Genomic DNA, 24866 nt, shown 5'->3' with positions numbered 1-24866 from the left:
TTAAGTTCTGAGGAAATTCTGAGAAAAAAGAGTATGCTGCTCTGGCTGCAACTCCCCAGAAGCTAGCCAGCCCAAGTATGCATATGATTTGCATTAAATACTCTGTTGAGCAAAACAAAGAACGAAGACCTGTGCCTAGCAGGACTGGCCCTCCATCTTTGTAACAAGCTATAGTCAGGGTGTTAAAGTACTACAGCCATTGCAGTCTATCCCTAATCTTTCTGGGAGTTGCCATACTTTTATTTTAGTCAAACTGATACTACAACCCAACTCCCTTACCTCTTCATGTTACTGCATAACATTAAATGTTTAGACCAAAGAGATTTTTTTTAAGTAATTACTTAAGGTCCCTACAAATCACTGAAGACATGCTAAGATGTAACACCAAACCTAGAAATCATTTTGTCTACCCCAGGATTTCCAGGTTCTTAGAGTCTGTAACAATCCATGAAGACAGACATCAGTACTCAGAGATTTAAGCTATTTGGGGTTATTTTTTCAACTTCCAAGCTAAAATGAAGATTTCACAAAGTGGAAGATAAATATTTGAAGGAAACCCAATTCCTGTCTTTACTAGGTTTTGCTTTTTCTTTAGTTAGATGCTCCCTAGATAAAATATATATGTAAATAGTTACCAATATATTGAATTTTTCATAATGCATGCTAAAAAATGGTAATGTTTTCTTTTTTTAAGTTTCCAGTGAAGAAAATCTGTCTATTGTTTCTACATTGTCAAGGAAAAAATATGAATCAAACCAGCCTCTAAAAAGTGTACATGATGATTCTTCACTTAATCAATTTTGTGAACATCTCACTGAGTTGGTCATGTACCATATAATTTCAAGGATTTTTGATGGCACTGAAGAGGACAGAGAAAAAGTGAAAGTATTGGAAAGCCAAGATACAGCATTTAACAAGATTATTTCAGTTCATTCCCAAGTGTTTGAGAGCAGGTCAGTTCCTATTGGAGAACTTGCTTTAAGCATTTCTGAAATCATTATTCGAATCCTTTCTAATAGTAATGTTATAAAGGCTGACCTTGCACAGCAAATGACTTCTATGAAAACAAAATACATTTACTGCCCAGGTGTAGCTGCTGCTGACTTTGATGATCTCTTTCAGGATCTCTTAATAGGAGTGATTCATATACTATCCAAAGAAATAGGAATAAATCATCACCTTAAAAACAATGGAAGAAACAAATCATGTTCCATGCTTAGAAGTCATAGAGCGCCCATTTGCTACAAAACTAATGCCATGGAAAGACAGACGGATCCCAGAGATTCAGAATCATCTACTCATCAAATTGATCAACTCATTCATGAAAATAAATTAAATTATCTGGCATGTAAGTTAGACAGTCTGGTTGGTAGCTTAAAAACTCATGAATCCAAAGAAGTAGTCAATAAAGTTTTTAATATTGTTTTGGATGTATTTTTGCCAGATGAATGCCCAGATATGTCTGTGAATTCTGGTAAAATAGCAAGGAAGTTTTTCCCATTGTCAAATAATCAGGAAGGTAATAACACACATGGAAATAACCTAGGTCTCTCACCAAAATCAGTTTTTCTTCTTAATGTAGTGTGTGAGAAACTTATTAGAATACTTTTGGAAAAATGCACAAGCACTGGCTACCTTGAAAATAATGATCCTCTTTCTGATGACATATCAGAAGAACGTCAACTTTTAAAAATACTTCAAAGTGTAGAAGGTGAAGAATTTGATTATTGCAAGGTAGCATTGGACTGTCAGCCATTTCAAGGAGATTACATGTCAGACCTTTTGGAAAATCTGGCAGAAATAGATCAAGACTTACTGTCATCAGACTCTATGCTTACTATTATTTCCCATAGCTTGGTTAAATCATTGATGGAAAAACTATCTCACAGTATACAACATACCTCCAAAAGTCTGCCTTCTGCAAACAAGCATTTGAAGTATAGAACAAGAGAAATACAGTCTAGTTTCACAAAAGCCAAAAGGCCAGAATTCACAGAACAAGATCAAGGCCGTCTAGGATGTATGAGTTATGACAGTAATCCTTTGAGAAGATCCCTGAATAATCCCAGTATAGTTAGATCCAAAATACATGCGCCATTTGGCAAGCAAATTTCAGTAAAATCTTCTGTGTCACCTTTTAAAAGACAGGAAACAACGGAAATGGATACAACAGCCATCAATAACATGCTACATCCAGGAGGTGTGAATACAGGTGTATATTCCGCTACATTTTTGGAAGAAATAATTTCACAACTCTTTTTTAATCTCTCTACCTCATTGTGGGGCAAAAATGAAAATATCACTGAGGCCTGGCTCAATGAAATGAATACATTATTTGTCAACTCTGTGGTGAATGAGTTTAATAATGCACAGGTCACTGTTTTGCGGAATGCTGAAGAAAAGCTGTGTTTTCCACCAGTTCATAAAGAAACTGTTAGTAAGATCGTTGACTCAGTTTATAATGATGTTCTACAGCACTATAAATTGCAAGTGATCTGTGGTAATAATCTGGCACATGATAATACCTCAATAGCAGAACAAATAACTAATGGCATATTGCTAGAGATTTTAGACTACCAACTCCCATCTTACTTCCAGGGGAAGCTCATACCTGACTCATATTATCCTCTCAAAGCTGAAATTATACTGCAGAAACTTCAGAGTAAACTGAGAGAATTTACTTCCCATCCTAGATTTTCAACAGGCTACAGCACCATGTTATCACACTCCTTTTTAGAAGATGTTATCAGAAGACTTTTATCTCAGCTCATTCCTCCACCCAGGGAGTCTTCCTCTATGGGAAAGAAATACTTAATGAGTTCAAATTTTAATGAAATGTCCACCTGTATAGTAAATAAGGTTATGTCAGCCATATCAAAACATAAAATTTGGTTTACTATATATGATAATCACTATCTATATACAGGGAAAAACCTCCAAAAGATGGTGGATTCTGTTTATAGAAATATTTTGCAAATGTCTGACTCTCTTGTTTCAATACAGAAAAGTATAGTAAGCCAGAGCCCAAGTATAGCTGACCGAATAGCTAGTTGTATTATCCAAGAGATTATTGAAAATCACCTTCAGCCCTTTTTGAGGGGAGAAAGTTTACCTTGCCCTAAGACTCCATTGGATGAAATATCTAAAATGGTTAAACATATTCTCAGTGATGTCACAGAGTCACACAGATCCCAAAAGCCATCACCCTTAGGGTTTAACCCTGATGCATTTGTAGGGGAAATTGTTGCCAGACTTTTATCTAAGATCTTCATTCCAAAGTCTAATACTGAAATTGACCTGAAAAAAATGACTCAAAAAATAATAAACTCAGTAAATAACCATTTTGACAAAGCAAACATTTACACTCTATATGATGACAAAGAGCAGTGTTACCCTTTTGGAGATACAGATATAGTGGATAAACTTGTCACCTCAGTTTATAGAAATGTTTTAAGACAGCATGGGCTAGATCTCGAGGTTGATAAAGAATTTAAAGACAGTGATATTTTTGTGGAAAATATTACCAATTTAATTGTAGCAGCTATTTCAGATTACCTTCTTCATCCATTTTTGTCTGGGGATTTGTCAGATTCTTCCCATTCTACTTCAGTGGCTGAGTATATTGTTCAGGACATCCTTAGTAGCATCAGTAAATCTACCAAGCAAAGCCAGAGTTTATCTCCATATAACACCTTGCTTCCATACACATTTTTAGAGGATATGATCAGAGCATTATTATCTAGAATCTTTCCTTCCACATCTAGCATGATTCCAAACAGAGAAATCCGAAAAGATAGATCAGGAGTGAATTTCAATGAAATTGCTTCAAAGCTAATCAGTGATATTAGGATGAAAATTTCCCAACATGAAATTCGATTTTCAAAAGATGAAGAAGAAACCAAGTCTGTTTATTCAGAGGATGATGTTCAGCATCTTGTCGACTCAGTGTTCAAAAATATTTTGCAAAACTCTGGGTCTCAAGAATCAATTGAGCGTAATATCATGAACAGTAATGATGTTCTTATTGATAGAATAGCAGGTTTTATCATTAAAAATATCTGTGAACAACATCTTCAGCCATTTGTGGACGGGAAGTCATTAACATCTTCATGTACATATTTTGATGATGAGAGAAGGCAGTTGTTTTATACCAGTGTTTATTCCTCAAGCTTTTTGGAAGATGTGGTCTCTGGGGTTTTAAGCAAAATATTCCACAGGTTGTTAGGAATTGTGCAAACAAAATCAGTAAGAGATTCAGAAGATGAACTGTTGGAAACAGCTGAAAAACTAATACCTTTGATAATAGAGGAATTCTCAAAAGCCCAAGTTAGCATCCTAGAAAATGCTGAGAAAAAGTTGGATGTGCCTCCAGTAGAAAGAGATATAGTCATAAAAATTATTGACAGAGTGTACAGCAAAGTTTTGCAAGAATATGAAATGGAAATAATTCCCAGTAAAGATTTTCTAAATGACACAAAGACACTGGCTGCAAGGATAACTAAAATCATCCTTTCTGAAATTTTTGATTTCCAAATTCACCCAGATTTTATAGCAAAACTGCCTATTAAGTCACATTCCAAACTCAGTGCTGATGTTTTAATAAAGAGAGTTAAATATGGTATTAGTAAATCAAGACTCCAAAGACAAGCTTCAACAACATATACTACTGTATTATCACATACTCATTTGGAAAAAATAGTCACTCAGCTTATATCTCAGATGAGTCCATTGGCCTCTAATGTAGAAAATCAAGATGGTACTCAATCAGACTTAAGTAATACAGTTATGAAACTGATAAATGAAATTACATCAATAATTTCAAAACATGCAATCTGTATTATTAGACATGGGAGTGAAAAACAAAGTATGATTTCTGAAAAAGATATTCAGTCTATGGTTGATTCCATTTATACTGATCTTTCATATTCAAATCTATACCAGTCTCTTACAAAAGATAAAAAAGGCATGAGTAACATACCTGTTTCAAAAATAGCAAGTTTTATAATAAAAGAAATCTTTAATCATCATCTTAAGTCATTTTTATCTGGAGACAAAACTCTACTTTCACCTTCAGTTGATCAAACTTATAATCAGAAAGCAGTAGATTCTAAACAAAGAGAATTGTCTTTGATTGTAAACTCAGCTGTCTTTTTGGAGGAAGTAATTTCTGAGCTTTTATGCAAAATCCTTTATGCATTCTCACATAATGTCTTCGCTGCTGAAAATCCAGATAAAACAAAAGCCAAAATTATTGGCATTGTTACAACATTAGTAAAATCAATTGTTCTGGAGTTCACCACATCAGATATTTTACTTGCAGATAATGTTGATGAAAATCTGTGTTTTTCAGAAGAATATAAAGAAATGGTTCAAAATACTGTTAACCTAATTTATGAAAAAATATTAGATGAATATAAATCTCTGATTCAAGTATATAAGGCTATACAAAGTGACACTATGTGTTTTGGAAGGAAAATATATCATTTGCTGTTGGGAGAAATTTATGATTACCAGGTGGAGTCATTAGTTTCCGGAGAATTAGTGTATTCTTCCTGTTCTTCCCCACAAGCAGATAATATTATCAGAAAGGTGGTGGATACCATCATAATGGATAACCATACCTTGCCATCATGTATTACTGTGTTGCCTCGTTCCCTTTTAGAAGATATGATTTACAAGCTTCTAGTGCATATATTCCTATTAACTGACCCTAAAAATGAACTAGAAGACGAAGAGCTGCCATCAGATTATGAGTTTGTAGAAGCAGCTTCTAAATTGACTGATGAAATTATAAAAGAAATTTCTGAACATGAGATAAGGCTTGCCACAGCAGAGGAGAATGCAGAAAGTATGCAATTAGAAGCAATTGAGAATTTAGTTAATTCCATATGTAACAATATTTTGAAAAAATCTGAATTCCAAACTGAAGTACAGAAAAATGCACACAAAAAAGGAGGCTCATTTCTCAGTAAAATAGCTAGCTGGATTATGAAGGAAATCATGAATCATCATCTGCAGCCATTTTTACATGGTGAAGAATCATCTTCCAGTGACTTATCTGATTATGACCATATTTCTGTACTTGCTAAACCTGGTAAAGAAAAGACACAGCCTTCCCTATATTCAGCTACATTTTTGGAAGATGTAATTGTTGACCTTGTGTGCAAATTTTATTCTCTTCCAAGTGTTGCAGAAGATTCTAAGAAACAAGAAATGCCAAAACCAGACATTGTAAGCTTGGCTATAAAATTTGCAAACTCTCTGATAAGGGAATTTAGGAAAAGTGAAATTAAGGTTCTACCAAATGCTGAAGAAATACTTTCCTTTCCACCAATTGATAAAGAGACGGTTGATAAAATATCCAATTATGTGTATGATCAGTTCATAGGAAAATATGGGTCTAACGATATTCAGAAAGATGATAAAAATAACATTTTTATAGAAATGATTTCTTCTTTAGCGCAGAAGGCAATCTCTGCTTTCAAGATTCAACCACTTTTTTCAGGAGACTGGTCTTCCACCTTTTTTTCATTTCTAAATCCAGATAACATCACCCAAAGGGTTCAACATCTACCACAAGAAACCTCTACACAGATAAACAGATGCTTAAAAGGGAACCAACTTACTTTACCAGAAGAGTCATATAAACACACTTCTGTAACCTCTGGCTGGAAAAATACAGTGGACACTTTGGAAACAGATAGAGATGAAATGAATAGAAAGAAAAGTTTCAACAAAAAGGAGAAATCAATGAAAAAAGTTGGCACTCATGATCCAGTACTTACCTCTATAACTAAAATTATGAAAAGTGGCATTGTTAGCCAGGCATCAGGGTCAGCTGCAGATGTGACAAATAAAAAGAAAGAGGACGAAAATAAAATGGAAACTGCAATTCAAAAATATAATAAACATGTATCAAGAGTTACTTCTCCAACTAGCAGTATGGAAAGTAAGGATACCCAGGAGCCAGATTTGAGTGTAACACTTAAAGAAATCGAGAAGAAAAGCATACCAGCTCCAAAAGATGAGGAAGGGCAAGGTGATGAGGTACATACACATTTTTCAGTAGTTACTAGTGTTACAAAATATGAGAAGAGAGTACCAAGATCAGATTTTGAAATAGATGATGAAAAGAATGACAAACAGAGAGAATGTTCATTACAGAATAACGACAAGCCTTTTAAAACATCTTTAATGTCCAATGCAAGAAACAAGGGGACCACAGCAGAGAAAACTTTGCAAATTGACATCCAGAAGCCAAGCAATGATGGGACAAGAGACTTTCCAGTCCAAATAGTTACAGATGAGGAACAATACTTGGATCACGAACGTGTTCAAAATGTTGTTGAAAATATTTATGATAATATTTTGGAAATGTCTTTTCAAGAACCAGCAGATGATTCAAAATTCCAAAGTCCCCAGGGTGATAAAGCATTACATGTAATTCAGGAGGTTAGCAAGGATTCTGTACAGTTTGTTTCAATGAAGGATTTATCCTCCTCAATTAACAAAAATGTCCCTGCCAAAGAGGAAGAGGAACAGAAGGAGAAAGCTAAAGAGATTAAAAGTGAACCTGATAAACCAGACAGTCCTCAGTACTCACCAGAAAATAAACCTGGAATTTTTCCTGCTAAATTTTTAGAAGATATCATCACTGAAATGATTAACAAATTGATCTTTTCTTCCCCACCAGAAACACAAACATGGGATAGATGTCAAAGTGTAACTGATGATGAAAATCAAGCTGAACTGTACAACACAGCCATGAAACTGATTGACTCACTGTTAAAGGAGTTTTCAGATGCTCAAATTAAAGTATTTAGGCCAGATGAGGGAAATCAGCTTTTTCCACCTGCAGGTAAAGTCTCATCAGTTCCTAAAATACCTCCTAGGCAAAAAGAAACAACTTCAGATGAAGCATCATCAAGCATTAAGATGACAACTGTAGGTAAAATACCACCTGGACATAAAATGACTAAAAAATCATCTTCAGATAAAGTACCTTTTCTAGATAAAATGCCAGCACTTGATAAAACATTGGTCAATAAAATTGTTCACTCTTCCATATGCAATATTTTGAAGGAATATAGATCCCAAGACTCAATTTGTAAGAACATAAACACTGATAGGGAAAATTTGGCAAGAAGGCTAACTAGTGCAGTGATAAATGAAATTTTTCAACATCAGCTTGACGTGATATTTGGTGATGAGGTTCCAGCTTCAGCATGTTTGCCTCTGCAATCTAAGGATGTTGTTAAAAAGATCCAAAAAGTGGCCCAAACAGCCAACAAAGAATGTCAGACATCATCACCATATACCATAGTGTTACCTCATAAATTTTTAGAGAATGTGATTTCTTCTCTTTTATCTAAAATTTTCTTTACGGTATCCAACACCAAAGCAGAAGCATCTGAGGACAGAATGTTCACAGACTGGGATTTTCTTCAAATGAAGTTAGTTAGTACAGCTATGACAGAGATCTCCAAAGATGAAGATATGGTTATACAGTATGTAGAATCCTTACATCCTAGTGATGATGAAATTACTCAATCAGTGGTTCAGTCTGTTTATAATAATCTCTTGCCACAGTTTGGATCTCAAGAGATTATGCAAAATTGTATAACCAGTGGATGCAGAATCCTTTCAGAAGCCATAGTTGACTTAGTGCTACGAGAAGTGGCTGGCAATCAGTTGCAGAATTATTTTTCTGGAGAGCTAACTCCACATCAGTGTGCAGAAGTTGACAGCATTGTTGAAAATATCCTTAAAGAGGTCATCCAAACTACTGATGTTCCCCAGTCTCAACCATCTCATGCTCATAAACTGTCTTACAACATAGTAGAAGAAATTGCAGTAAAATTTTTATCAAAGCTTTTTTCTGTGTTTCTAAAAGTGGGTAAGGGAAGAACCAAATCTCTTGAAACTGAAATGCAAAAAATAACCTCAAAAATCTTAAATTCAGTCCAAGATTTTATCTCTAAAAGTCAGATTAAACTTGTACCTGCAGCCAAGGAATCACCCACTGTACCTTTAACTGATAATGCAGCTATTGAAAATGTAGTTAATTCTGTTTATACCAGTGTTTTAAAGCACTCTGGCTCACATACTTCTGTATTTAAAGATTTAATGGGTAAGAGTAATGTTCTCTCTGATATAATAGGTTTTTTAATGGTGAAGGAAATTTCCAATTCAGAATTTCAACCTCAGGTAGAGGAAGAAGTATCAAATTCAGAATTAGTTCTGGAAGCTGTCAAAATTATGGAAAAAGTGGTTAAGATTACTGATGAACTGAAGTCCCAGGAAAAGGCTTTATCTAGAAAAGGTTTTGTGTTAGATGCTGCGTTTTTAGAGGAAGCATTGGCCTTGTTCTTATCTAAACTAGTAAGGTTGCCAAGTGCCTCGATAAAAGATAAAAAAAACTTATCTAAGCCTGAGTTAAATAAAATTGCATCCCAACTGACAAAATCTGTAACAGCTGAAATTTCCAAGAGTAACATTAGTCTTGTAGCTGCTGATCCTGAAGAACACTTTTTAAACCCAGAAAGTGTAGAGATGGTTTCTCATGTTGTTGATTCTGTTTATAGTGATGTACTACAACAATCTGGAACTCATGAAGATCTTTATTCTGATATAAAAGGTAAAAACAGAGTCTTCCCTAGAAAGGTGGCTAGTTTAATTCTTAATAGCATTTCAAATATTTCATTAAATAAAATTAGCTCAAAGCATTTGAATGATGATCTCTTGGCAGATCTGGACATTGATCGAATTGTTCAAAAGGCACAGGAACATGCTTTTAAAATTGCTCCTGACTTAGAGAAAGAGGAGTCAGATCATGATTCAGTTGAAGAGGAATTTCCAGTTAAAATAGTTCCACACATTGGGAATAAACCGATCAGTATAGATCCAAACATTATTTCAGAACACTTAGCAGTCATTTCTGTAAAAACTCAACCTCTTGAGAAACTTAAGGTGGAGTGTTTAAGAAAAACTGGGCATAGCATAACAGAACTGAGAAAAGCATCAATAAGTGGGAAAAGTTATGCCTCATCTGACACATCTGATGGAGAAAGAAGAAAGAAGGAAAGACGTATCTCACTGAATAAGATAGGACGACTGGATGTAAAGCCCTTTGAGGTAAGTGCAAAAGGCAATGGCAAAAAATGAGTGACTAGTGAGACATGGTTGTTCTTCAGTGATACTTTTCCTCATATAGGTCTATTGGAATGTTTTTTTGTTTGTTTGTTTGTTTTTTGGCCCAGCCTGATAGGAGAATTGAGTGTGCTGATTGATTCCAGCACAATCTTATGATTTACCGGAACTTGCCATATCAGCTTTGTGGTATACTCTTAAGATCTCAAGCTAGTAAGCCAACTGACATTTTTTTGAAGAAAGAGAATATAAGTACATATCCTTAACAGTAAAACCAAATTGAGTGGAATTATAATCCTTATATGAAATTCAGAAGAAGCAATCTCTTGTAGTTTTTGCAGTTATTATGTATATCAAAAGGTGTTTCAAAAGAGCTTTAATATAAGATCAAAATTCTCAGCCTCCACAGTAGTTTTAACATCTGAAACTTAAGGTTCTGCAGTAGTAACTCCTTACTTTTAGCAACACTCATCAACTAACATTAGACTGCAAGCCCTTAAATTACATGTTTCTTATTATTTCCCTTTCATTATATTAACCAATCAGTAGCCATCGAGTCAGTTCCAACTCATCGTGATCCCACATGTATCAGAGTAGACCTGCATTCAGATACAAACAATAACAAATTCCAAAGCCATATTGAATGATTTTGGATTTTCTAAGCCACTCTTTCCTTTTAGTAGCACAGATAATATTGTGTTTCATTCTTTAAAGAGGTTCTTCCTACATTTTGTTTTCCACAGAAGATATTCTTTTAGGGTACCATTATCTGAAAAGGTGGCTTACAGTGTTACAAAGGGATGTTGAGATCAAGATTATTAACTGAAATTAATTTATAAGTCCTGTGGCATCATCAAAGGCTACAGAAATGGGGAAATTCCATCATTTAATTGTTGTCTTTTCCTTGATCTGTCTTTAACACTGAAAAATGGAAAGTGACATTTAATGAGGTGAAAAGAAATGAAAATTTATGTTTTGGAGCTTCTTCGGAAAAATATGTTCAAAGGATCAGGAGTGGAGGAATAGGGAGTGAAGATTCAAAGGTCTTCACAATTTTGGCTATTATTAACCATTTTAAAAATAAAGATTAGGTAACACCTTGCCTTTTTTCTTGAAAATTTCTGCATTTGGATTGCACTGTAATTCCCTGCCTAGGATCTTAGAAAAATATATTATCATGTCTACTTTTGTGATAAAACTTTTAAGGTAAATGACAAAAACAAAAACTAATCAAATTATTTTGCAACAAAATGTAAAATTTAAGTAAAAGAAAGTACCTATGTTAAACCTTCTACTTTCTGTGGTAATTTGTAATAAATTAATATGATCTCTGAATATAAAAGAAATTATAGAAACCAACAAATATTTCTGATAATTTTCATTTGTTTCTTTTTAAAGACATATTGCCAGTATACAAGTAGATGGCATTTGGAGATACTCTTACTAAATCAAAACTAGAAATAATATGAAAACAGTTATAGAAACACAAGAAAAATGATTGAGGCATTTGTTTTTAATATTCATTGTACCTTAAATTCCAGGCTGTTTGCAGAAATTCATTTCAGAATATAAGAAAGCCTGATCTTACCAGGGTGGAGCTTTTAAAAGATGTTAAGAGCAAACAAGATCTTCTCATTCGTTTAGTAGCTCATGATATTGATCAAAGAGATACAGAAAGTTACATGGAAGGGGCACTAATTTCTGAAGAAGAAGTCGTTTTAGGAGAGGTTGTTGTACCAGGAGGATTCTTAGGAGAAACATTTGAAGATCAAGTAAAAGAAGCCACGAAGCCAGTAGAAAGCAAAGTTGTTTCTCCCAAGCCAACATTAAGCACAAGCAGCCTGAAAAAATTTTTATCTCTAAGCAAATGTTGTCAGCCCACATCCAGTGCAAATATCGAAAGTACTGAAGCAACCTTAAGTCAGATAACAGACTCCAAGGAGGAACAAGTTAAAAGAGCTGTTGCCAAGCTTAACATGGCCACCTGCTCAACAGCTTTGACTGAAACAGATTCTTTTTTGGAGAAAAAGCCACAGCGTATTACTGTAAGTGAGAAATGTGACTGTCAGTTACCAGATGTCTATGGAAAGGGTAGAGAACTTTACAAATCCTGTCCAAGAATGTACATTGACTAGGCAGAAAAGAGTATTAAAATGGATCTGGATTGTCTCCTCATAAACTTGGTGAAATTTACAATATATACAATATAAAGGAAATAATTAAGAGATAAAGCCGTGAGCCTCGATTGAGGGAAAGCAGATAATGGAAGGAGACCTAGATTAGTTAGAAGCACAAGGAAAACAGAAAATAGAAACTGGTTAAGAGAAATGCAAGCCAATTTAAAGCAGTAGATGCCAGTACATTGGCTAGTTAATTATCCATTGACTAATTTGTGTGGAGAAGCCCCATGCCTGTAGGGCAAGACCAGAAGGTGGCCTCAGGCAGGATTCAGATTTCTGAGTTTGAATCCTGTCTCTGTCACTTAATAACTATAAAATTTGGGCAAGTTACATAGTCAACTTTTAAAAGTGAGAGTGAAACCTATGAGAGCCAGAACTAGCCAGGAGTGCTTGTTTTTCCAGGTCTCACAAGTTTTCTACCTTTGACAGGGTGCTTACCTCTTTACTGTCGCTCTCTATTAAGAATCCTGCCTCATAAACACCCAGTGAGGTTTCCTTCTCAAACACGTTTCCACCTTACACAGGTTTTGGCTTTTGTAGGTTTTTGTATACTTAGCCACCTTGCCCAAACTTAACAAGTTCATCAAAATGTTTTAAATATCACCCCTGCAATCATCCCATAAATTCCACTGTCATCATGTTGTACAGATCTTGTCCTGGTTCCATACACCTCAGATGGTGGTCTGGATCTCAGTAACCCTTTGGGTTGGTCCTTTTCAGAAATCTGTGCCATAACATGTTTTTCGAGTATACATAAAATTTAAGATTTCCTAGTGAGACAATTTTCTTGATTATCCATTTGAAGTGGCACTCTGGTTGACACAAGAGCTGAGGTGAACCAGAGAAAAGGAACAGAGATACAATTTTGGTCAGTTCACCAACTCTCTTAGCTGCTATAACAGAAATACCACTAGTGGATGGCTTTAACAGACAAATTTATTTTCTTACAGTTTAGGAGGCTATAAGTCTGAATTAAGAGTGCCAACTCCTCTGTTGGCTCAGAGAAATGTCTTTCTCTCTGGGCAATCTTTATGTGGCTTGGCATCTGCCTTCCCCTGTCTATGCTTCTCTTGCTTACTTGTTTAACCCCTTTTATATCTCAAAAGAGATTGACTAGAGGTACACCCTCTCCTGCCTTATTAACATAATGAATACAACCCAGTCCTCACTGACATAACCTAATCCTGCCTCATTAACATAACAAACAAAACCCATTCACAAATGGGATTATAACCACAGGCAGAGGTTTGTTTTACAACACATGTTTTTGGGGAACACAATTCAATCCATAATACCAACTTTCCAGGTTATCTGTCTTAAAACGTGTTCTGATCTATCTGTCGGTAAGTCATGTGTGATTTTATGACCAAATCTAATCTGAAAAACAGTTTCCTTGTGCAGCATGGTCAGAAATGCTGACTGTAGATAGCTAAAGAAATGTTATACTCTTAACATCGGCAAACATCAAAATGGATTATATGAATAATAATCCTCATAATAGTAGCCTCTCTTTTTGATATCAATAATGGACATCACAATAAAGTTATTCAAATTTTTGAATTTAGTAAAAATGAATAATTAAATATTTGTAAAAAACAAACAGAATAGTGTATTCTTCAAACATTGTGCTAGCTTTATGTTTAAATCTTTTCAAAACCCAGTATCATAATTTAAATCATCTTCACTGAGTCATTTCCAAAGAATTATATCTGGAGGGACATTTTAACTGGAATTATAGGGCTCATCCACCTTTTAAGTAATTCTAAAACTTTATCTCACTACAATGTAGATGAAAGTGCAGAATATGCCAATAAGGTGAGAACATACATATCAAACTCTACTTTGTGTAATACATGATTTACACTTTTCCAGAAAGAAGAAAGGAATCTTATTAATGAACCAACACATTACTTCATACACAGAATTATGAGTTCATCTTCATACAACCAAGAAGATCTGATTTCATCTGCCGGGTACATTAAATTAAAACAATACAAAAATAGAAATCTGAGATGAAAGTACTGCTTATGGGGAAAATTGGGTTCCTGGGAGTCTCTGAGTGGTGCAGACAGTTAAGTGCTTGACTACTAACTGAAAGATTGGCTGTTCGAACCCACCAAGAAGCACCTCAGAAGAAAGGCCTTGTGACCTGCTTCTAAGAGGTCACAGCCTTGAGAACCCTATGGAACACAGTTATACTGTACAACTCATGGAGCCCATGAGTCAGAATCTACTCAATAGCAACTGGTTTGGTTTCTGTTTTGTTTAGTAAAAGTGTGAGAGAGCACATAGTCAGCGTCACATTTTCCCTCACTCCCTGCTCATTCTTTCCTTCTTTGATTTCTCACTGTGGTCACTTCTTAGGCCTCCCCTTCCCACCTGCTCCCCCATTTCTAGTTACTTGACCTCTACTTCCTTGTTTTGAGGCCTGTTTTCTAATATAGTGATGTCATGGATCAAGTATTTGCTAATATGTTAGGATGTTTTAATCTGTGAGTCAGGCACTGGGTCAACAATAGTATTTGCAGTAATAACCCAAAAGGAATCCATCTCATCTATCTTAAGTAGCTAAATCTTCCAGTGTGTGTCACTGCCTGTAAGAAGAACTGAAAGAAAAAAGGGAGCAATGTAAATTGGAGCATTCAGAGATGAATTCTAAAAAGTAATGGAGCTTCTTGTGGGCCTTTAAGGATGGACAGGATTTAAATGAGAGGCAGGCAATCCAAGTTGGGATGACTGTAGGAGAAAAGTCTGGACTGTGTGTGAGGGCAGATTAACCAGTATGCAAAGTATGCACAAGCTTACAGTAAGCAAGGTATGCACAGGCTTACTTGCGTTTACTTAATATTTATCTATAGTGCACAATTTCACATGAGTTTCACCACATCATACAAGTAAGCCTGTGCGTACGTTGCTTAGTGAACAGTCTGCCCCTGACTGTGTGGCATATATAGGGGACAGAGAGGGACTAAGTGAGCTATAGACTTGAAGTCTGATTAGTAGCTAAAACTTGTTTAAAATTGTTAATAAGGATATTAATAAACTAGAAGATAGCATTTTCTATCATGAGAGAAGCAGTGAGTATAAGGAGAAAATCAATTTGGTTATGTTTGTTTTTCCACTCAGCACTATCAAATTGTTTCTTTTTGACCTGATGCGAGGTGGGATATCTATTCCTGGTCCACCATTGCCTCTTTTCCTCTGCTTGATAATTTAGTATACATAATTAGTAATGCAGGTACTTCTCTATTGTTTACATCAGTGGAGAAGAAAAAGGGCACAGATCATAGCAAATAAAAGTCAATTTAGCAATCATTTTTATTTGATTTGGAAACTCAGAGATATACTATTCCAGGTTTACTTCTATATGAAGATAACTGACAGATATTCTCTTGCTTAACCAGTAATTCATTTATTAAATACATGGAAAATAAAATATTCTTTTTCTTTTGTTTTTAGTGAGGCTGAAGATTGTACCACAGATCCAAGAGCTAAAATATTAGAAGGTTGGATTGATTTTTTTTTTTCTTAATTTAAATTAGAGTATTCAGAAGGAGACTTTGTTTGCTGCTTTGATGAATTTTTTAGATAACAAACCTGAAGTTAATACTGTTTCACCCCATCCCAAGTGATTTATCTACTTTTGGAAAATGATCCAATGATAACATCAGTCAGTTGTTAAAATGGGCCAACTAGTCTGCCTTGCCTGAATTGCTGTTAAGATATCATTAATGATTTTGGTGTACAGCATATAGTGTGATATGAATTTATAATTATCATGTTCCTATGAAAAATATTCACAAAATAAGGGTGTACTGCAGTGATAGTTTATATGTGGGCTAGAACCCATGCTACTATAATTTAATCATTTCTTTGAGAACTTAGGTTTTTATCATGACTTAGCCCTACTAAAATGAATAAAAAAGTTTTTAAAGCTAAATTTTTATTTGCTCACTTTAAAATCTAGCTAAAATGGTCCTCACTTTCTTTTTTATCTCTATTAGTACTAGTTACAACATTTGTGAGGACTTTTTAATTCTTTATTGAAACCTCAGAGGATCAGTGTGATTCTAACAATGACACCATGCACAAAGAGTAGAGTGTCATGTTTACTGTAAAGATAGCCTTGAAACTCAAACCACAGGGCTACAGTTTGCCTGTTTCAAACATGCAGCCCTCTCAAGGGTTATACAAGAAGCTTACTCTCTCAATTTGTAAGTGAAAATTATTTTCATTAAAAGATAAACCAAAAAAATAGCAGTATATATGCCAGCATTCCATGAGATCACATTATAACCAAAAGGACATTATAGCCAGAAATAATCATTGAATTGATTTTTACATTATGGAATCATAGGCTATTAGAGCCAGACAGAAACCATTTAGTACAACCTCCCTAATATTACAGATGAAGAAACTGAAGCTCAGGGTGAAAAAGTGACTTGTCCAAGGTCACTCTGAATCCCCACTCTGGATCTGAAGTCTCCTGACCCTAAATTCAGTGTTGTGTGTGTATGTGTGTTTCCCAACTTTCTTGCAGTGATCATGCTTAGTTCTTATATCCTTCAGTAATATTGTACCTGTACAATTCAGTCATTTATTAATTCATTCAAAATTTACTGAGCAGCTACTTTGTGCCTGATACAGTTCTAAGATCCCAGCTGTAAACAAGACTGAGAAAATCCTTGTCTTCATGGAATTTACATTGTAACTTGGAGTAGGGAGTCCAAGAGTAAGAACATAAACAAGATAATTTCATATATTGATAATTGTATCCTATCTCACCTAGGACAGTCAGTAGTCTCATTTCCATTCTACACGTGAGGAAACTGAGATTCAGAGAAGTTAGATTTAATTTGCATTGTTCACATGGCCCTGAGTGGAGAAACAAAGACTCAAACATAGGTTTTTATGACTTACTAGCAGGTTTGCTGCCTCCCTAGCAGTCTTTGTGAAACTTCTCTCACAGTATCATTTCTATCTCCATGGGCTGAATTTCTTTCACTGGCATATTGCCCTCCCCTGGAACTCAGGCAACGTTTAGTTCTGTAGCAACTCTACCAGACTCCCTCAGGTAGGTTCTTCAAAGCTATCCAGATTCTCACCAAAAGTAACTATTTTTTAAGATCAGCACCTTCCTCTCTGATAGTCCTTTAGCTGGAAACCTCATTCCTTTTTTAAAAAAAAAATTTAATTACCTATCTACAGTGTTAGAGCTGGAGAGACCCTTAGGAATCACCTAGAGTGTAACCACTCATTTTACAGGTAGACAGGTTCATAGAGATTGAGTGGTTTGTACACATATGTGTAGCCTGCCTGTCCTTCTACTATGTCACACTTCATCTTTTATAATTCTGAGTGAAGAGCTAAGATACGCCCAGCATTTTAGGGATCTAACCTATTTCAGCTTTGTTCTGATTGTCTGTACACTGAAAGAAATACATGTAACTGCTTCTATCTGCCTAAATCCTATGATTCTTTGGTGAAAAAAAAAATTAAGATAAAATTTGTATCAACATTATGCATGCCTTAGAAAAAAGATTATTTTCCAATGTTTTGTTTTGCCCACAGAAGGTTCTCAGGAACCAACGCTAGAGAATGCAAGCAGTGTTAAGGTGAGTAAGCATCTAATTGGGATATAGTAGGTCCCTGGGTGGTGCAAGCAGTTTATAATTGTCACTAACCTAGAAAGGTTGGCAGTTTGAACCCACCCATCGGCTCCACAGGAGAAAGGCCTGGTGATCTGCTTCTGTAAAGATTACAGACAAGAAAACACTGTCGAGCAGTTCTGTTCTGCACACATGGGGTCACCATGAGTCTAATCGACATGATGTTAATGGGTTTTAATTGGTATACAGTGGGTTCTAATTAATGATGGCCTGGCTGTCAGGGTCAAATCAGGGACTGTATCTGTGATCTGAAGGGCATCAGGAAATAATGTCCTGTTCACAACTCCCTCACATCCAGATCTCTACCCCTGGCTGAGGTTTGTCTCTGGTAGCTGAAAATCCCTTAATCAAAATTTTCACCTTTGATTAAGTACATAGAATAAGCCACTATCCCTCCTTACCACCTAAGTATGGTTCCATTTATTAGCTCTTTTACAGCAGTCTATTGGGGAAAACCTAGAGGAAATGAGTCACTTGGCACTGCCCAGTGTGGGTAGAACCAAGCTGGGGACTTGGTGGGGGCAGGGAGGTAACAGATGCCTCAGAGATGAAGGGACTTGAAGGAAATAGGTGCTGATTCCACTTACCTCTCTACGTTCCTGAGGTCTGCTTTTTTAAAGGCAGCTTTTCCAAAAGGGGTGTGAGCCCAGGAAATTTCCTCTTCCCTAATTCTTGGGATGTTTCCAATGAGGGTTGAAGCTACAGATCCTCTTCTCTGCTTTTTATTACTGTATTCCCTTTTTGGTTCAATTTAATCCTGCAAGTGAGTACACCCTTACGCATACACAATCTGTCAATTATCCAGTCACCTCTCAGTATCACAATGTAGTGAATTATCAGAACCAATTCTGAAAATCCTACAACTCATACTTAAGATAACTTGTGACAAAACTTCCGAAGATGCTGGGTTAATTTTCTGCGTGACCTAATCCTCATTTATGAATATCTATTTGACAACCTCAGTCTTCACTTAGAGACAGACTTTCCAAATAAAACCATATGGCAATAAAGGGATGATGCTGAATCTCTAGACAGGGGACTTATGGACAAGCCATTCCTTGTACCAGTCTGAATTCCTGTCTAATCTGGAACCTATTGGCTCATTGTCCTTTCCCTCATTTGCTTCTTTTTCCATGGTAAAACCATGGTTAAAGCTGTTGTTCAGTCTAGTTTTGGGTAAGTAGAGTAAGCATACACCACTCTAGCTCTCTCATTGATTACAACTAAAAACTCTGGACTACTGAAAAATAAATAATAGCACGAGATTAGAGAGAGAAATAAAAACTAGAACAACCAATATCACTGTGAGTTTTCTGGCATTTTTTCCTCCTGTGTCTCTTGGCATAGACACAGGGCAGCTCAAATCCTGGAATAACAAACATAGAGGGAAAGGATAGAATAAGCTCCAAGAGAAACCATTGCTATTTGGCCAGAATCAAGATTTAAGTTCCTGTGGGATTGAGACTGTTGGGGGAGGGGAGGGACGGGGAGGGAGAATCAACACTTTTTCCTCACTGCTCCCCGCCCCCAACCTCTTGGCCTTGCTTAGAGTCAAGTTCCAGTTATAAAGCTGCACTGTAGTGGTAGCAGAGGCTTCTGAGACAATACTGATCAGAGGAATTTGGAAGAGGGTCTCCATTAGCCTGAAGAGTAGAAAATCTTGTTATTTTTTTTTCTCTGCTTTCTCTTATCACTTTACACTGGAGGCGGAAGCAGTCATGGGAAGTGCAAGACAGCATGCAACAGCACAAGGAGGCAAAAGCCTTAACATTATAGCCATAGAGCCAGAAAAGGGAGCTGCTGAGAGTCGGAGAGACTGAGAGAGATCACAGAGAGGAGGGATCTTAAGACATCCCCTAAATCTGTTTATAAAATATCCCCTGACCTGTGCATGCATGGAACTGACGTAAAGTTACACAGAAAAAAGGCTTTGAGAACTTGAACTATTGTGTTCATAGTGGTGCCAACACTGAAAAGACTTTGAAAACTAAACTTGCACTGGAACCACAGTCCATAGAAAGCAGAGTAAGATGTGTGGAATGAATCTAAGTGAGTCGATTGCCTACTTAAATAAAAATAAAAAAAATAAAAAAAAACAACATTCTCCAGAGGATTTTAACAGGAATGAGAGTCTCATAGCTTATTTAAAATGTCCAGGATACAATAAAAAATTACTCAATATACAAAGAACTTTCAAGGGAAAGGACAAGAGACTCCAAGGTAACCAAGATTTTGGAATTTTCAGACAAAAGCTTTAAAACATCTGTTATAACAATGCTCCATTAAGTAAGAGCAAACACTCTTGAACCTGATAGGACGATAGAAGTTCTCAGCAGAACTTAAGTACATCCACTCTTCTCAGACAATATGGTGCCATCTGCTCCCTGCTGATTCTTCTAGATCAAGGACTCTCAACTCTGGATGTACATAGAGTAATGTAGGGCATTGTTAAAAAAAAATACCAATACCTGCACATCCTCAGGGATTCCAGTTCAGTTGATTTGGGGCCCAGGGATTCATACTTTTAAAAAAAAATTTCCATAGATGATTCTATTGTACAGCCAAAGTTGAGAAACTAGTGTTTTAGATTGTCTCTGCCCCATTGTATTCTTAATGTATCTTGTTTTTCAGTATCATAGTACATAAACTACCTCATGTCCTCTTGGAGAACTAGGTAAAAACTCTTATAATATGTGTTGCTCTTTACATAATCTATACACAATACATTTGTCTCATGTTGCATGGATTTAGGCCTTACTTAATTGATTTTTCACTTCATCTTCTTACTGCCAGTACCATAGAGTAACTACGCTGAAGTCCAGCTACCTGCCCCAGGCTCTTTTGTGCCTGTCTGGGACAGTCATTGTTTCTGTATTTAAAGAGGTGATAAAAGTCTACAGAGAAGATAATACCTGAGCTATTTTCCTTGCCCTACCTGCTTCACATAGCCATTTTATTGTTCCAGACCCTACAATTCCTAAGATTTCCATAAAAGGAAATTGAAGTGATGAAGTGAACATACTTTTTTTTCCCCTTCCCTTATCATTATCTATTCTCTAAAAAAGGATTTGTAACTTATTTCTTATTCTAATTCAGCAGAAGGAGGGAGCAGGTAGATAAGGGCTGGCATTATTTGTGATTTAAGATACCTGAGTTTTTGAAATCATCCTTTTGTGGTACCAAGGCCATGACAAGAGCCAGTCTTAGGCATAATAATTGGCAAAATTTATGAGCCTAAGTCTTAGAGAATAATTCTTTGACTACAGAGCACATATATTACTATGTACAGTGCTGCAATGGATGTGGGGCATCTCTTGGGAGGTTTCTAGATATGCCTAGTGTTTACTGTCTACTAAAGATTAAGTATTTCACTTTGTCTTGGTAGTTTTTCACCATCTATGAAGGATACCACAGAGTTCTCAGCAGTGAATATCCTGCAAAAGAAGTAATTTCAGGTATAAAATATGCTCTTATTTTAAGAACTAGTATGATAAAGTTCTCCATTACATAATTTAAATTTAAAATTTTGATCAGTTAACCCGCCTGCAATGAGTGACTCCTCCCTTGCAGTATCCACACTTATGATCAATATGAGATTGAAATAATGTACTTGCTATTTACATAGATAGCAATTTGTAGTTTATTGTGTAGTTCTCTTACTTGAACCTCATCACAAAGGGTTAACAGATAATGGAACTAACATTTATTAGGCACAACTATGTACCAGGGGTTCTGCTAAGTGCTTTTCTCAGATCAACCCTATGAGGAGGGAATATCTCCATTTTATTAAGGAGGAAAGTGAGAGTTATGAAGGAGGAAGATGACAGCAGTTTATCCAAGGTCACTCCACAGATGATAAACTACAGAATTGGAATTCAAACAGATCTGCCTGGCTTCAAAGCCTAATCTCATTCCACTTGCCTATAGTTCATACACTCAAATATGTGTATATAATATGTAATATAAACAACAGTAGTATGTTGAGCAGGAGTTTGTGGCTCACTGAAGATGGCGTGTCCCATCTAAAGGAGGGAGTTGATACTCAACTCCAATATTTGCCGTGCTGAATTGTTGCCAGGGCTTCCAATTTTTCAGGAGAAGCTGGAGATAGACGTTTTCTGTAATTTAAAAATCACATTAAAGAATCACATAAAACTTGTCAGTGTGATTTTTAAATCACTTATAATCAATGTCCTGATTTTAGAATGTTATCAAATAATCCAAAGTTTTTCTGAAAGAAGTTGTGGGCAAAACAAATTTGTCTATATCCTCTGCACATACCATTCTCCTTCTGCATGTCTTTTTTACAGAAGAAAAAAAAAAAAAGGTAAATAATCTTCTTGAGGTTGCATAGTTAACAAATGGCAGACCCAGGGCTCAAAACTAGGTCTTTTGACTTTCATCCTACATTCTTCTTCCCTCCATACTGTAGTCCCATCTAGTTGCCATTGCATCCAAGAATGAGGCTCATGTTGGGTAGTGCCCAAGCATGACCTGTAGTTTTGTTTTGACAAGATTAACTGGAAGCCACAAGGGTTCACTTTCCTCTCTGGGGATGAGCTTTATGTGTGTTGTTAACCTAAGATACCAGCCACCTAGCAATCTTGAGCAATACACGGGAATCTAATACTATACATTTGGTACAGTGTTCTCAGTGTCTCTCCAGGGACCGTTTGCATCAGAATCACCCTGAGTGCTTGTTAACAGTACAGATTCTTGGATCCTCTGCAGACTGGCTCAGTTAGGGTCTGTGGTTGATAGTGCCCAGGAATCTGCATTTTTAATAAGCTCCCCATGTTTTAAGAGCAGAGCTTAATTTTCCTCCTCCAATGAGAATTTCAGAATATGGTCTTGGATCAGGTACTCAATCTTGTTACCAAAAATTTTTTCTTGTTATTTTAGACTTTACATGTTTCCCTCATGCAATTTTGTCTTTCTTATTACTGATTTTGGGCTTTTTCTTATTACTTCTTAGGTCTTATTTTTTACTTTTTAAGTTCTTGTTATTTAAAAAATAACAGCCTTTTAAAAACTTAAACTTTTTTGTTTTTTATTTATGGCTAAATTTACTATCTGTTATCTTAGCTTTAAGGAGCCCTGGTAGTGCAGTGGTTAAGCACCCAGCTGCTAATCAAGAGGTCAGTGGTTTGAACCTACCAGCTGCTTCATGGGAGAAAGATTTGACAATCTGCATTTATAAAGATTACAGCCTTGGAAACCCTATGGGGCAGTTCTTCGCTGTCCTATAAGGTCACTATGAGTTGTAATTGACTCGATGGCAACAGAATGAGTTAGCTTTAACTATAGAAGGTTATCTTACCAAAGAAGATATACATAGGTAACTGCAAAAGATACTGACATGAACTTTATCATGTACTGGAAATAAGAAAATACGAGTTTTTACTTCATATTTTATGTCATACGTTTTCATGTTTTATCACATCCTATTGTGAGGTATCTGGAAAGTACATAAATGCTCATTTCTTTCTTTACATATAAAATAATCATTTTGTTCATCTGAATTGCAGTATTCTCTAAGAGTCCTATGCACTAAATAAATGGTGCAAAAAATAAGTCCAAATGGAGCCTCTTTTATTATTTCATATAAAAAGAAAAATCACTTGGGGTCAGTCTGCTGAAAATTTAGTCAAACTAGGTGAAAATGATAGCATTTTTAATGCACTTCTGCTTTCACCTGAGCATTCTGAAATAGACACCCTCACTATATGCAGTTGAAAATTACCTTTCCATGTGAGTTTAGCTCACTGTGATTTTTCGGAGTTACCTGTTGAGAAAAGAGAGGCAGTCTGTGCACACCTGACTAGAGAAGTACCAAGTGCAGTAAGCATAACAATGCCACAAGAGTCAGAAAGCCTGGTCCCTAAACCCCAGCTTGGCCACTTTCTACTCATGTGACCTTAAGCAAGACATACGACCTCACCAAACTTCAGGGTCCGAAAGTGGAGATAGCATTCTTCTTGTTTCCTCCACAGGAGTGCTTGAAGGATCAAATCAAAAGAGTCTTTGTGAATGTTCTTTAAAATCCACAAGTTCTTTTATAAATGTCAATTTATAAATCTTAAATCATTCATGCCTTAGTATGGCTGCCACAATTAAAATGTCTAATAAATATCTATATTCCTTTTCTGGTTTGTCTACAGAAACTCCAAAGTCTAGTATTTCCAAACAAGGATCTAAAATGCTGGCGAAGGTATCTTCAGCTCTGTCAAAAGTGTTTTCCCGATCAAACATCAGTGTTTCCAAGTCTTCCTCACCACCTCACCAGAAGAAACACTAAAGCTACTATACCTGGTATAAGTAGCTTATCTCACTTAGAAAATAAAATGTTTTTTAAAGCATAACATGATATCTGTGAAGATCCTTGTAATCCTAAAATAAGAGCTAAAGAATATAAAGGGGTAAGAGAAAGCTTTGATAAATGATTTTGATAAGCATTTTGGTATGAAAAGGGACAAAGCACTAGTATTACCTATGTGCCTATGGGGGTTAGAAACTTAAAGTGAACCAGTAAACCAGACAGTCCTCAAGTACCCACCAGAAAACAAACTTGGAATACTGGAATAAACTGCTAAATGTTTAGAGAATGATCTGACCAAAATGGCAAGTAGATTGATATTTTCTTCCTCACCAGAAACATGTCTTAAATGTCAGAGTGTAATTGATGAAAACAAAGCTGAATTCTAACACAGCTATGAAACTGATTGATCCACAGTTAAAAGCATATTCAGATGCTCAAAGAAAAATATTTAGACCAAACAAAGGCAATAAATCAATTCTTAAAATATCTTCCAGGCAAAAAAACGTAACTATGAATCAAGCACTATCTGGAAGTAAAATAAAAACTGTG

General features: G+C 35.8%; 1 protein-coding gene across 1 annotated transcript in view; it reads left to right on the top strand.

Moving 5' to 3' along the window:
• Window positions 1–24635, top strand: part of FSIP2 (fibrous sheath interacting protein 2) — an 80603-nt gene extending 55968 nt beyond the window's left edge. Inside the window, exons 17-23 of the mRNA XM_012558164.2 lie at window positions 695–10134; window positions 11691–12194; window positions 14202–14302; window positions 15789–15835; window positions 17901–17944; window positions 21384–21453; window positions 24160–24635. Coding sequence (XP_012413618.1) covers window positions 695–10134; window positions 11691–12194; window positions 14202–14302; window positions 15789–15835; window positions 17901–17944; window positions 21384–21453; window positions 24160–24296 — 10343 coding nt within the window. The 3' untranslated portion in view covers window positions 24297–24635. The remainder of the gene's footprint in view (window positions 1–694; window positions 10135–11690; window positions 12195–14201; window positions 14303–15788; window positions 15836–17900; window positions 17945–21383; window positions 21454–24159) is intronic.
• Window positions 24636–24866: the final 231 nt, after the last annotated feature.

Source organism: Trichechus manatus, unplaced genomic scaffold (assembly GCF_000243295.1).
Source record: "Trichechus manatus latirostris isolate Lorelei unplaced genomic scaffold, TriManLat1.0 scaffold00142, whole genome shotgun sequence".
Lineage (NCBI taxonomy): Eukaryota > Metazoa > Chordata > Mammalia > Sirenia > Trichechidae > Trichechus > Trichechus manatus.
This window is presented reverse-complemented; position numbering and strand designations above follow the sequence as displayed.